Consider the following 14,280-nt stretch of genomic DNA (forward strand, 5'->3'; position numbering starts at 1 on the left):
AAAGTAGTAGGGAAGGTTTGTAGTATTGAAATGGATTTTTAATAAATCATATCATTCTAGTAGCAAGTTGTATTTGTTAAAAACAATGTTGCTATGCAAAGTACAAGTTCCCGGACAATGGCATGTATCTACCTAACTTACCTCTCATATGTGACATTCATAGGTAAAATGCCAAACTACACAAAACTCACACAGTACCAAGGAAGATAACATCTAAATATCCCTGTAGGTCTTTCAATGTATTTCTGGTTATTGTGATTGCATTTATTTACTTGGAAAAATATATATATTCCATTTTGGACATGCCTATCATTTATAGTTGAGGTTTTCTCCAACCTTTTCCTAACAATTTGGAACATCTGAAACACAATTTCCCTCACAATAATTTGTGAAGGAAATTGTTTTCCAAATTAATCAAAATAACAGTAAGGGGAACCTTTCTATTGAGACTTTTGTTACCACCACATATTATTAATTTTTTCATGGAAGTTTGTCTTTCTTATATCAAGAACTCACCTAATTGATAGTATAGTTTCTCCAAAGTATGAGCTTCTGATACATAAAGTATGTGTGATTTTGATAATTCTTCCATTCGTTGGTTTCCATTTTTCTCATTAAAATACTGTTTTAAAAAATCCTCCTGTTTAATACAAATTTCAAAGCAGTGTGTTCCATATTTACTTGTTTTATGAAATTTCCTCTTTTCAAATTTATCACAGTAAAAAATTTATCACAGTAAAAAAATAACTTTCCAATATTCACTTCATTGTTATGGTTCCTCACCTGTACAAGCTTTAAAAAGCGTATGACTTAGGGCACCTGGGTGGCTCCATGGGTTAAAGCCTCTGCCTTTGGCTCAGGTCATGATCTTGGGGTCCTGGGATCGAGCCCTACATCAAGTTCTCTGCTCGGCGGGGAGCCTGCTCCCCCCCCTCTCTCTGCCTACTTGTGATCTGTGTCAAATAAATAAATAAAATCTTTTATTTTATTTAATATTTTATTTATTTATTTGATAGAGAGAGATCACAAGTAGGGAGAGAGGCAGGCAGAGAGACAGGAGGAAGCAGGCTCCCTGCTGAGCAGAGAGCCCGACGCGGGGCTCGATCCCAGGACCCTGAGATCATGACCTGAGCCAAAGGCAGAGGTTTTAACCCACTGAGCCATCCAGCCGCCCCAATAAAATCTTTTTTTAAAAAAAGGTATGACTTGCTACTGAAAACTTCCACGGGGTTCACTTTCATAACATTCCTATGTGCATTTACTGGGGGTGGGGTGGGGAGGGTATGTGTAAAAAGCAGCTTTCTGTGGGTGTCCCTGTCCATGCAGTGCATTCACAGGTTTCTATTCAGTATTAGTTTCCTGGTGTACAATGAGATGATCTCACGGAGTTTCTCTTCTATATGAATTTGCTGGTATTTCCTATGAGTTGACTTTTGGAAGAAAATTTCTTACATTTAACTCATCAACACGTTTTTCATCTACATGAGTTCTCTGATGCATAATGAGCTGTGACTTCCAACAAAAGGCTTTTCCACATTCAGTGCATTTACAGGGTTTCTCTCCAGTGTGAGTCCTCTGATGCGCACTGAGGATAGACTTCTGAGAGAAGGTTTTCCCACATTCATCGCATCCATAGGGCTTCTCCCCTGAATGAGTTCTCTGATGTACAATGAGCTGAGATTTCCTAATGAAAGCCTTCTCACATTCACTGCATTCATAGGGTTTCTCTCTTGTGTGCATTCTCTGATGTACAATGAGCCGTAACTTTCCACTGAAGGATTTCTCACACTGGCTACATTTATAAGGGCTTTCCCCTGCGTGAGTTCGCTCATGTACAATGAGTAGTGACTTCCAAATGAAGGCCTTCCCACATTTGTTACATTCATATGGTTTCTCTCCTGAATGAGTTCGCATGTGTATAATGAGATAGGACTTGCTACTAAAGGCTTTCCCACAGTCACTGCATCCGTAAGGTTTTTCCCCTGCATGAGTTCGCTGATGAGAAATGAGCTGATCTTTCCTGTTGAAGGCTTTTCCACACTCGCTGCATTCATAGGGATTTTCCCCTGTGTGGATTCTCTGATGCACAATGAGCTGTGAATTGAAACTGAAGGATTTCCCGCATTCATTGCACTCATGTGGTTTCTCTCCTGTGTGAGTTCTCATATGGATAATGAGGTATGACTTGCTCCTGAAGGCTTTGCCACACTCACTGCATCCATAGGGTTTCACTCCAGTGTGACTTCTCTGATGCACAATGAGCTGCGACTTCAAGCTGAAGGCTTTCCCACACTGATTACATCCATATGGTTTTACACCAGTGTGTGCTCCCTGATGTACAATGAGCTGCGACTTGAAAGTGAAGGCTTTTCCACATTCACTACAACCATACGGTTTCTCCCCTGTATGGGTTCTCTGGTGTACAATAAGGTTTGACTTTGTATTAAAGGCTTTGCTACAGTCGCTGCATTCAAAGGGTTTCTCTCCCGTGTGAGTTCTCTGATGTATAATGAGCTGCGACTTCAAACCGAAAGTCTTCCCACAGTCACTGCACTCATAGGGCTTCTCCCCAGCATGGGTTCTCTGGTGTGAAATGAGCTGGTATTTCCGACTGAAGGCTTTCCCACATTCATGGCACTCATACGGACTCTCTCCTGTGTGAATTCTCTGATGTATAATGAGTTGTGAATTGAAACTAAAGGCTTTCCCACAGTCACTGCACTCATGGAGTTTCTCGCCTGTGTGAGTTCTCATATGGATAATGAGGTACGACTTGCTCCTGAAGGCTTTGCCACATTCACTGCATACATAAGGTTTCATTCCTGTGTGACTTCTCTGATGCACAATGAGCTGCGACTTCAAGCTGAAGGCTTTCCCACACTGGACGCACCCATAGGGCTTTACTCCTGTGTGAAGCCCCTGATGTACAATGAGCTGCGACTTGAAAGTGAAGGCTTTTCCACATTCACTACAACCATAGGGCTTCTCCCCTGTATGGGTCCTCTGATGTACCATAAGGTTTGACTTTGTATTAAAGGCTTTCTGACATTCGCTACATTCAAAGGGTTTCTCTCCTGTATGAATTCTCTGATGTATAATGAGCTGTGACTTCAAACCAAAAGTTTTCCCACATTCACTACAACCATAGGGTTTCTGTCCTGAATGAGTTCTCTGGTGTGAAACGAGCTGGTCTTTCCTACTGAATACTTTCCCACACTCGCAGCACTCATAGGGACTCTCTCCTGTGTGGATTCTCTGATGTATAACAAGTTGTGAATTGAAACTGAAGGCTTTCCCACAGTCACTGCACTCATGTAGTTTCTCTCCTGTGTGAGTTCTCTGATGGACAGTGAGGTAGGACTTGCTGCTGAAGTCTTTCCCACATCCCTCACATTTGTAGGGTTTCTCTTCTACATGAGTTCGTTGATGCACTGCAAGGTAGGACTTACTGCTGAAGGTCTTCCCACAAAAACTGCATTTGAAAGGTTTTCCTTCTACATACATTTGTTGGCATATGAGTTGTGACTTCTTGTTGACAATTTTTCCAGATTCATTACTTTCACTGTATTTTATTCCAATAACAGTTTGCTCATGTTTAGAATGGTGGAATGATTCCCTATATGCATGAAACTCATTAGGATCATTCTTTCCAGCGTGATTACTATTGAAATCTGTATTATATTTAAAACTCATTCCGCGTGTAACGTATTTATGAAGGTTTTGTCCTGAAGAAACATAATTTGTACTAAGAAGGCACAGTTTTCCAAATGTAGTACATTCGTAGCCTTTTGCCATACTTTCCAGCTTGCCTTGATTTTCCTGATGCCATTCCATACGATCAATTTCCCCGACTTTTTCTAGCAATGAAAACAGTTGTCTGTTAAAAATAACATGAACCTGGCAGAGCATAAAATTACCTTAAAAATGCCATGTCAAGAGAGTATACTTTTAGGGGCGGCTGAGTGGCTCAGTGGGCTAAAGCCTCTGCCTTCCGCTCAGGTCATGATCCCAGGGTCCTGGGATCAAGCCCACATCGGGTTCTCTGCTCAGCAGGGAGCCTGCCTCCCCCTCTCTCTCTGCCTGCCTCTCTGCCTACTTGTGATCTCTGTCAATAAATAAATCTTAAAAAAAAAAAAAGAGAGAGTATACTTTTAGTTTCATATATTGGCTCTGAATATAAGTAAAATCTCAAGTGTAAATGTGCCAAAACTCCTGGCCAGGGAGAACAAATAAAACGAAAAATGAAGATAGGCACAGAAAACTGACAATGACTTGGGATGGGTTTTAAGTTTTAAAATGTTGGTAAAGAAGGTAACATAGGCACAAGTAAAAATAAGAAAGGTAAACCAGTTGGAAGGCATCTCAGCATTATACTCTTTCAACAAATAATTGCTGAATCCCTATTATGCGCCAAACACTGAGCTGAACTTAGAAGAAACTCAGAAAACACTGCAAACCAATTTACAGTCCTCTTGGGAATGAAGTTCTACTGCATACCCAAATACATGAAAATAGACGCACAAAAAAAAAAATCAGTGTGATGTTTCAGAACACTGAGGACAAGCAGCAGGGAATAAAGTTTCCAGAGAAACCCAAAAAACTGTTTTGTATAAAGGATCAAAGTGAGAACAGCATCTGTCTTTAATCTAATGACATCAGCATCATTGGGGACAAAACACAGAGCATTCAGAAGCATAAACCTCTTCAGAGACACAGGTCTCTAATTTTATGTTACATGCACTCTTTCACAGGAAGCTTCTCAAAGAGGTGCTCCAAAAAAATAAACTAAGAAAAAAGATGACACAGAATAAATATGGAAAATAAAATCTAAAAGGAGACTCCAGGATAAAACACTGTAGTACAGCCTGGGTATGAGGTCAACCAGGGTCGCTGAAGCACATCAAGGGACAACGAAGCGACCTCATCAGGAAGAGACAGAATCATTAATGCAGCTGAACATAGCACAGGGGTTTGACAAATACACAAATGGTAAGGAGAGAGAAAACTCAGCAGGCAAATAGAACAACTCAAAAGAAAAAAATGATGTGTGAACAAAAATTAGCCATTGCATAGCTGCATGATTCACCTGTGAATAGGAATGACATAGTCATAAAGATGTAAAACCTGAAGACTGATCTAACAGGAGTCCCCATTCTGGGAGAGCAGCCATAGCGAATGCTGCATAGCAGGCACCAGCTCACAGTGCACGGACACCCTGGTTGGGCAAGCTGTGCAAGGACTTCCTGCTGTGGCAGTGGCCTGGTAAGCCCTCGGTTCTGCTCTCTGAGCACAGTTCCCTTTTCCGTTGTCTTCTGTGGCTACACTCAAGAAGGTTGTTTGGGGCAGGGAGGCACCTGGATGGCTCAGTAGGTTAAAGCCTCTGCCTCCGGCTCGGGTCATGATCTCAGGGTCCTGGGATCAAGCCCCATATCGGGATCTCTGCTCAGCAGGGAGCCCGCTTCCCCCTCTTCTCTCTCTCTGCCTGCCTCTCTGCCTACTGTGCTGTCTGTCAAATAAATAAATAAATAAATAAATAAATAAAATCTTTAAAAAAAAAAAAGATGGTTGTTTGGGATAATACTATTCTATAGCTTCACAATCTGAATTCTGTCAGTACAAGTGGAATTTCCAGGGATTACTGTTGAACCACAGCCAGTAATCATCTTCAATCATGGTTAAATAATATTTAAGCATAGAAAATTCTGTCTTCCATTCATTGACTTTGGTATCATTTCCTGATTTCTATAATTCTCTGAAATTTCCCTTAAGATACCAACCATAATATCATTATCTGCCATTATCGTTGCAAAGAGAATGCTCAACAGAAAATGTGTTAAGGTTTCCTAGGAAATCAAGATGACAGAACTGTGGCTAACCAGGGGAAGTAGGAGGGTTATGGTTCCAGCCACAGAAGGGTTACCGGGTAGAGTGTTAGGACAGATTTAGTGTCCATGAGCTCTGAAAGTCTACAGGGATAAGACTATTAGCCAAACACATGAGCAAATCTGATTCCCAGGCAAAGATTTATTGCTCTCTGGCCTATTTTCTTCTTGATGGAAACATTTCTGAGTTTAGAACCACAGAACAGCCAGTAACACTCCCTCTCAAGCTATCATGATAGTCCAAAGTTCCCATGAAAGTCCAAAGTTCCCAACGTTCATTTCTCAGGGCATCTAGGAGAAGGCAACTCCCCAACTTGGGAACTTGTGCTTGGGAAAATACAATTTGGAGACTGTCTACAAAATGAAGAGGGATCAGATTTGAGAGGCAGGAAAACCTGGAATGAGATATTAAGGTCCTCTGATCTGCCATCTCCAAGCCCGACTTGCTGCCACGTTCTGTTCATGCTCTTTCCTATTTGTTGCTTTGGTCAGCATATTATACTTGAGGACGTCTAGATTGGGTCTACCGTTGTCTCCTGATCAGCCTCCAAATACTTGACATTGTGCCCGAGGACCGAGTCCTGGGTCTTGTTGCTGCTCCACTGTCTCATTCTGGCTTTTGGGTTCTGTCGTCAGCAGCATTCTGTTCACCCTGCCCCACTCGGTGTTCTACTCCCCAGGAAAAACCCCCTTCGTCCCCTTTGGCTCTTTTTTATGGTATCCGCTTCTGTATTTCAAAATAACCAGCTTATTCTACTGCACATTGATTTTTCCCCCAGCGATGATTATTCAGAATAACAGTGCGGCGAGTTCATTCTCCTTCACCACCCACTTCTTCCACACTCCCCAGGATACACACACTGTCTCTTCTTATACCCTAGTCACTCTACTGAAAGTTATTTCATTGGGGTTAGCTCAGTCTTCAGGTTTTTTTTCAGTGTTTTCTACACTACACGTGTCTCTCCCACTCTGGACTTGTCTGGCTGGTTGCACATAAATAACTTATCTTTAACTGCACGTTACCAGATGTTACCTGTGAACGAGGATCCAAGACTTCCACTAATATAGCACAAATGGGAAACAGGAATGGTGGAATATGTTTGAAGACGTATGGACTGGAAGGAGAATCTGACTGGAAGCTGCCCGGCCAAAGAGGCAGATGAAGGCCGCCAGCGCCACCTCCAGCGATCCTTCCTCCCTTGTCCTGACTGGCAGAAACCTGACTTTTCCTCCAAACCCATCCTTAAGGCCATGTGCTTCACTCAGGGAAATGGGGACCCTTCTCCACTGCTACCTCTACCCCCACCCCAGAAGATGAAGCACCACTTATCTGAGCCAACAGTGCCGGGCCCATTTCCCTTGCCAGAGTCTTCTGCAGACAGGGACCTGGGATAAAAACCTAGCCCACCAAGCACAAGTTTGCTGAGACTTCCTGGAATAGGCTTTACCACCTGATTAGAAAGAAAAAGCCATGTGGGAAAAGCAGTTCTTCTTGTTCTCCTGGCCACTGGTGTATCTGCAGGTGTTGGCTGGAACGGTCACAGCCATCAGTGACCAGGAGGGGAGTGAACCTGAAGAAAATGCTGGGGTACACAGAATGGCAGGGCAGAGATGGGCCTTTGGTGACTTACCAAATCGCTTAGTCAACCCTACAGCTGCCCCACTTCAGGACTTTTTGTGATGTGTTGTAATAAATAACTGCTGTTTCATAGGCTGATTTAGGATTAATCAGAAATGCAGCTGAAGCAATCCTAACGATACAAAGACTAATGGATCCATTACGCCTGTGACAGAGCAGCCACGTCAGGGAAATCTATCCTACAGCAGTATCAAGACGAACAAAAGGAGGAAGATGTGTACATTTGGTTAATAAATAGAATGATCAAGAAATGAGATACTGGCCTTGTTCTGGGTGGGAACTGGGACCATGGGGACCTTAAAAGACTTCTTCTTAGAAAACCAAAATATTAAGAGATATCAACAACCCTAGTGAAGAAAATTGTGTATAAAGGAGATTTATGCTGACTCTCCAGTGCCAAGAGAAAGAGCTAGAAGCAGAGCAGAAAGAATAAAGAATAAGAAAGGTGAGAAGAAAGTTCGATGTAGCTACTGAGCAATGTGACAAACAATTCCAGTTTCTGAAAATGAGACAAAGGAGTGGCACATGCAGGGAAGATGCCCGGTACCAAAGGCCAGATGAAACAGGGACAGGCTTCCAATTACCAAAAGAGAAAAATAGCTCAAATCTTCAGAATGGATGTCTTCCAAGGTTACAATATGTAGAAAAGTAGTGACTATGAAAAGTGCCTTTGGACTCAAAGGGGAGAACAAGAGAAGCCAGTAAAGCATGGAAAGAACACGCACTTGGTCATGCAGTGTGTGAGTGGGTTCCGTGGGTGTCCCATGAGGGAGGCGGAGGGCTCGAGAGAGGGTAACTAATACCCAGGGGGCAGGAGTGCACTTGGAAGGGACAGTGATGACTTCTAGTAGATCTGAAGGACAGGGAAGGACACTGGGACTATGGTTGTTGATTGTAAGTGTAAAAGATTTTAAAAATATAATTTAAAAGAAAGAAGGTAGAAGGAAGAGTGAAAGTCACACCAAGAGAGATATAGAGAAAAAGCCTGTTCAACTGCATAACAAAATGAGTCTACTCTCCTGGGAAAGTACGCAGGAAACAGAGAATGCCACAGAAAAAGAGATGAACTATGAAAGAATGGTTATGAACAAGACAGAAAGTACAAACATGAGGTGAATGTCACATTCACACATTCGGAATTCACATCAATTCTGAAAAGGAAGAAAAGATCTAAATATCCTCATCGCTCACCTTGATGGCCTTGACTTGGGATTTGGGCCAGCATCATCCACGGTTCTTCTTGTTCCAACGTGAAGATGATGTCGGGTTTGCTGTCTTGATACCCTATGAATGGAAAATCACAAAGAACCTGGACCAAAACTACCTCAAACCCTGTTCACGAAGGGAGAAAAGTCACGAAGTTCACGAAGGGGGTAGAGTTTTGAGGCAGCATGATAAAGCTGCCCTTCTGTCCCATGGCAAAGTTTTCAACTAGCATATTCCGATGCCAAAAGGAGACTAAGAAAATCTGGCCTTGAAATATAAATCCCAAATCACTAAGAACATTGCACAAGCCAAAAGCCACCCAGCTTTCAGCAAGCAAGAAGGGGAAGCCTGGAGATTAGACACAGTCCTTTCGGGGAGGGAGTTCCTACCCAGGGACACCAGGTTGCTGTAGTTCTCCAGCATCACACTCCGGTACAGGTGCTTCTGGGAGGGGTCCAGCAGCCGCCACTCTTCCCAGGTAAAGTCCACAAACACATCCACGAATGACAATGGTCCCTGAAAGAGCATATTCCTATTCAATCTCCACTTCTTTCCTGAGTTTCTGGGAAACAACAAGCTACCTAGGATGTCCACTGTTTATATTCTACTTTGTGAAGAAAGCAAAAATTTATTGAAAACATTCCATCAATGTATATTCAATCAGTCAGCCTTTCACTGAACATGTGAGAAGAGCAGGCGCCAGAGAGTGAGCGAGGTCCAGGTGACAGAACTTGAATGAAGGGACATCTGGGTGCCTCAGTCATTTAAGTGTCCATCTCTTGATTTCACTCACGTCATGATCTCGGGGTTTTGGGATCAAGCCTCGTGTTGGGCTTCACGCTCAGTGGGGAGTCTGCTTGAGGATTCTCTTTCCCCATCTCCCTCTGCCCCTCCCCCTGCTTGTGGGCTCTGTCTCTCTCGCAAATAAAATAAATCCTTAAAAAAAAACTTGAATGAAACACAATCCTGTCCACAAGAAGTGTTCACCACTGCAAAGAAAAGCGAACTTAAACATCTGTGAATGCAACTGGGACTCAAAGAAGCTAAGACAAAAGAACACACAGAGTATAACAAGGGCACAAAGACGGAAGCAGCGATGCTATTCATTATAGAGACATTTTTGAATATTTATCCTAGGAACCATTTACACACAATAACCAACTGTCCCAGGTTACCCAGGACTAAGGGATTTCCCTAGACATGGGACCTTCGGTGCTAAAGGCAGACCAGCTACAGGCCAACAGGAACAGCTGGTCACCCTCCTTCTGCAACATGGCCTTAGCTCCAGCTGCCCAGTATTCAAAAAGTGCAGGTGACATAAAAAAGGATGAAAGACACTCCTGCCCGAGAGAAGTGTTTAGCACTGCAGAAGAAAGAAAAGTTTAAAACATACAAACACAACAGGAGATTAGAGAAGCTAAGATGAGCAACAGAGAGAGTAAGACAGGGGCACAAAGGAGGAAGCCAGCAATGCCACGGGACGTGTCAGGCTGAATCTGTGAAAGGGTACTGTGGGAGCAGCCACTGTGAGAGAAGACGTGCCAAACCTTCAGTGGCAAGAAAGCGCAAAAGCTCTAAGTAGCAGCCAATTTGTGGGGCAAATGATCTGAATAAGAAGATAAACAGATGGCAAATAAGCATATGAAAGACATTCAACATCATATATCATTAGAAAATTGCAAATGAATCACACACCATTACACACTTATTAGAATGGCTGACATTGTAAAAATAGTAATACCACCACCAAATTTCATGAAAGACATGAACATAAACATCCAAGAAGCTCAAAAGAATCCAACAAAGATGAACTCAAAGGAATCCATGCCAAGACCTATCAATTTTCCTACAAAGAGAAGATCTTGAAAGCATCAAAGAAACAATCTGTCACACATAAGGGATCCTCAGTAAGTTTATAATCAGATTTCTCATCAGAATCTTTGGATGCCTGAAGGCAATGGACCCATATATTCAAAGAGCTAAAAGAAACAAAATTGTCAACCAAAAATCCTGTGCCTGTCAAAACTGTCCTTCAGAAGTAGGGGGGGAAATTAAGACATTCCCAGAAAAACAAATGGGAGTTTATTACCCCTAGACTTGCCTGAAAGAAATGTTCAAGGGAGTCTTACAGGTGAAACAGAAGGACACTATAAAATAATTCAAAGCTGTATGAGGAAATAAAGATCTTAATAAAGGTAGATACATGGACAATGATAAAAGACAGTATTACTTTAACTTTGGTTTCTAACCCCACATTTTGTCTTCTTACATAATTATATGAGACTAACACATTTAAAATAATTTATTAGCTTGTGTTTAGGGGCATGCAATGTACAAAGATGTAATTTTGTGACATCAGTCACGAAAATGGGTGGGGATAGAACTGTAGAGGAGCAGAATCTTTGTAGAGTAACAAAGTTAAGCTGGTATAATTTCAAATAAGAATGCTGTAACTTCAGGAAGCTGAACATAATCCCTGATAACCACCAAGAAAATATCTATATAATTTACACAAAAGGAAGTAAGAAAGGAATTTAGATATTTAACTACAAAAAGGAAATTAAACACAAAACAAGACAGTAATATAGGGACTGAGAGACCAAAAAAAGCTATAAGGTATAGAGGATTCAGACAGAATGAAAGAAATAAGTCCCTCCTTATCAGTAATTACTTTAAGTGTAAATTGATGAAACTCTCATATCAAATACAGAGATTGGCAGAATGCCTTAAAAACCATGACCCAACTATAAGTTGTCTAAAAGAGACTCACTTCAGATCCAAAGATTAAAAAAAAAAAAAAAAAGATTGAAAGTGAAAGAATGGATAAAGATCTTTCACACGAACAGTAACCAAAAGAGAGCAGGGAGGTAATACCACCATCAGACACAAGAGACTTCAAATCAGAAAAGGTTATAAGAGGGGGTGTCTGGGTGGCTCAGCCTTGCGCTCGGGTCACGATCCCAGAGTCCCAGGATTGAGCCCCACATTGGAATCCCTGGTCAGCAAGGAGTCTGCCTCTCCCTCTTCCCTTCACCCCATCGTATCCTCTCTCTTACACTCTCTCTCTCAAATAAATAAAATCTTGAAAATTAAAAAATGGTTATGAGACCAAAAGAGACATTATATATTATTAAAGATTTAACACCACAAGAAGCTATAACAATTATAAAGTTATACATGTAATAACAGATTACTGAATTATATGAAGCAAAAACTGACATAATTGAAGGGAGAAAGTTTTATAATGATAATTGGAAATGTCAATATCCCACTCTCAATAATGGATAGAACAATTAGAAGACAAGAAAACAAAACACTAAACACAGCAACTAGATCTAAGAGACATATGCAAAATATTCTACCCAACAAGAGCATACACATATTCTTCAAGTGCACATGGGACATTGTACAGGATACACTATGTGTCAGCCCATAAATGAAGTCCCAACAGATTTTAAAGACTAAAGATCAGGGCACCTAAGTGTCTCAGTCGGTTAATCATCTGACTTTTGACTTTGGCTTAGGTCATGATCTCAGGATTATACAGCTGAGTCCTGTGTTGGGTCCACACTGGGCATGGAGCCTGCTTAACATTCTCTCTTCTACTCCCTCTGCCCTTCCCTTACCACTCATGTGCACTCACTCTCTCATTAAAAAAAAAAAAAAAAAAAAAAAGATAAAGATAAAGATCATACAAAGTATTTTCCCTGACCAAGTAGGATAAAGTTAGAAATCAGTAACAGAAGGGAAAACATTGAAAAATCACAAAATCAGAGAAATTAAACAACATATCTTAACCAACAGATCAAAGAAGAAATCAAAAGGTGAATTAGTAAATACTTATTAGATCTGAATGAAAACAAAACCCAACATACCAAAACTCATAGGATGCAACAAAAAGCAGTGTTAAGGAAAAATTTTACTAGATGAATAAAGAGTACACTAGAGGAAGCAAAAAACAGATCAGTGATCTGGAGGACAGAGTAATGGAAATCAAGCTGAACAGCAAAGAGAAAAAAGAATAACGCAAAATGAAAAAAGACAGGGAACTCAGCAACACCATCAAGAGTAGTTAACATGTGCATTATATGGATCCCAGAAGGAAAACACAGAGAAAAGGCAGCAGAAAATTTATTTGAAGAAATAATAGCTGAAAACGTCCTGAATCTGGAGAAAGGAACAGAAATCCAGATCCAGGAGGCACAGAGAACCCCCAACAAAATCAACCCAAGGAGGTCCACACCAAGACGTGTAGTAACTAAAATGGCAAAAAAGCAGTAGTAAAGCAGCAAGAGGAAAGAACGCAGTTAAATACAAGGGAAACCCATTAGATTATCAGCTGATTTTTCAGCAGAAACTTTGCAGACCAGAAGAGAGTGCCATGATGGGCGCCTGGGTGGCTCAGTGGGTTGAGCCTCTATCTTCAGCTCAGGTCATTATCCCAGGGTCCTGGGATTGAGTCCCACATTGGGCTCTCCACTCAGCAGGGAGCCTGCTTCCCCCTCTGCCTGCCTCTCTGCCTACTTGTGATCTCTCTGTCACATAAATAAATAAAATTTAAAAAAAAAAAAAAAAAGGAGAGAGAGTGCCATGGTATATTCCAAGTGCTAAAAGAAAAAACCTCCAGCCAAGAATACTCTATCCAGCAAGCCTATCATTCAAAAAAAGAAAGATAATGAGTTTTCCAAACAAAAGTTAAAGGAATTTGTGACCACTAAACCAGCCCTGCAAGAAATACTAAAGAAACACTAATTCCACTTGAGTGGAAAGGAAAGACCTAAGAAGGAGTAAGAAAAGCAGGAAGCAAAAAAGCAGTATAAATAACCATCTCTATAAAATCTGTGAAGGAACTCACAAAATAAAAGGATGTGAAGTATGACACCATATACCTAAAATGTGTGGACGGGGGGAGGGAAGCAAGGGTTCAAACTTAAACAACCATCAACTTAATACAGACTGCCATATGCGTAAGATGTTATATTCAAACCTAATGGTAACCACAAATCAAAAACCACTAATACGAAAAAAAAAAATAAAGAGAAAGGAATCTAAGCAGTATCACTAAAGAAAGCCAGTAAGCCATGAGAGAAGACAGCAAGAAAAGGAACAGAAAAGAACTATAAAACAAGTGAGAAATGATGGTAAGTACAAATCTAACAATAATTACTTCCAACGTAAACAGACTAAATGCTTGAACCCAAAGACACAGAGTGACAGAACGGGTAAGAAAGCAGTACCCGTCTATGTGCTGCTGATAAGAGGCTCATTTTTAACCTGAAGACACAGACTGAAAAGGAAGGGCTGGAAAAGCATTTCTCATGCAAACAGGCATCAAAAGACGAGGGTACCAATACTTATATCCAGACAAAACAGATTTTAAAACAAAGACAGTAATAAAAAAAAAAAAAAAAAAAAAGCATGACTGCATATAAGCACAAAGGGAACAGCCCAACAGGAAGATGTAGCTACTGTAAACGCGCACACGGCAGAGCGGCACCCAAAGGCACACAGCCGCGAGGAACGAACAAGCGGAGTCATCAACAGTAACACGGT

At 41.2% G+C, this 14,280-nt stretch overlaps 1 protein-coding gene across 9 annotated transcripts in view; it reads right to left on the reverse strand.

Moving 5' to 3' along the window:
- Positions 1-1,220: 1,220 nt before the first annotated feature.
- The window catches only part of LOC125081608 (zinc finger protein 268-like), a 35,094-nt gene continuing 22,034 nt past the window's right edge, over positions 1,221-14,280 (reverse strand). For all 9 annotated transcript variants that reach the window (XM_047696159.1, XM_047696160.1, XM_047696158.1 and 6 more), the window contains 3 exons: positions 9,117-9,243; positions 8,713-8,805; positions 1,221-3,857 (listed from right to left, as the gene is read on the reverse strand). In XM_047696159.1, coding sequence (XP_047552115.1) covers positions 1,420-3,857; positions 8,713-8,805; positions 9,117-9,243 — 2,658 coding nt within the window. In that variant the 3' untranslated portion in view covers positions 1,221-1,419. The remainder of the gene's footprint in view (positions 3,858-8,712; positions 8,806-9,116; positions 9,244-14,280) is intronic.

Source organism: Lutra lutra, chromosome 12 (assembly GCF_902655055.1).
Source record: "Lutra lutra chromosome 12, mLutLut1.2, whole genome shotgun sequence".
Taxonomy (NCBI): Eukaryota; Metazoa; Chordata; class Mammalia; order Carnivora; family Mustelidae; genus Lutra; species Lutra lutra.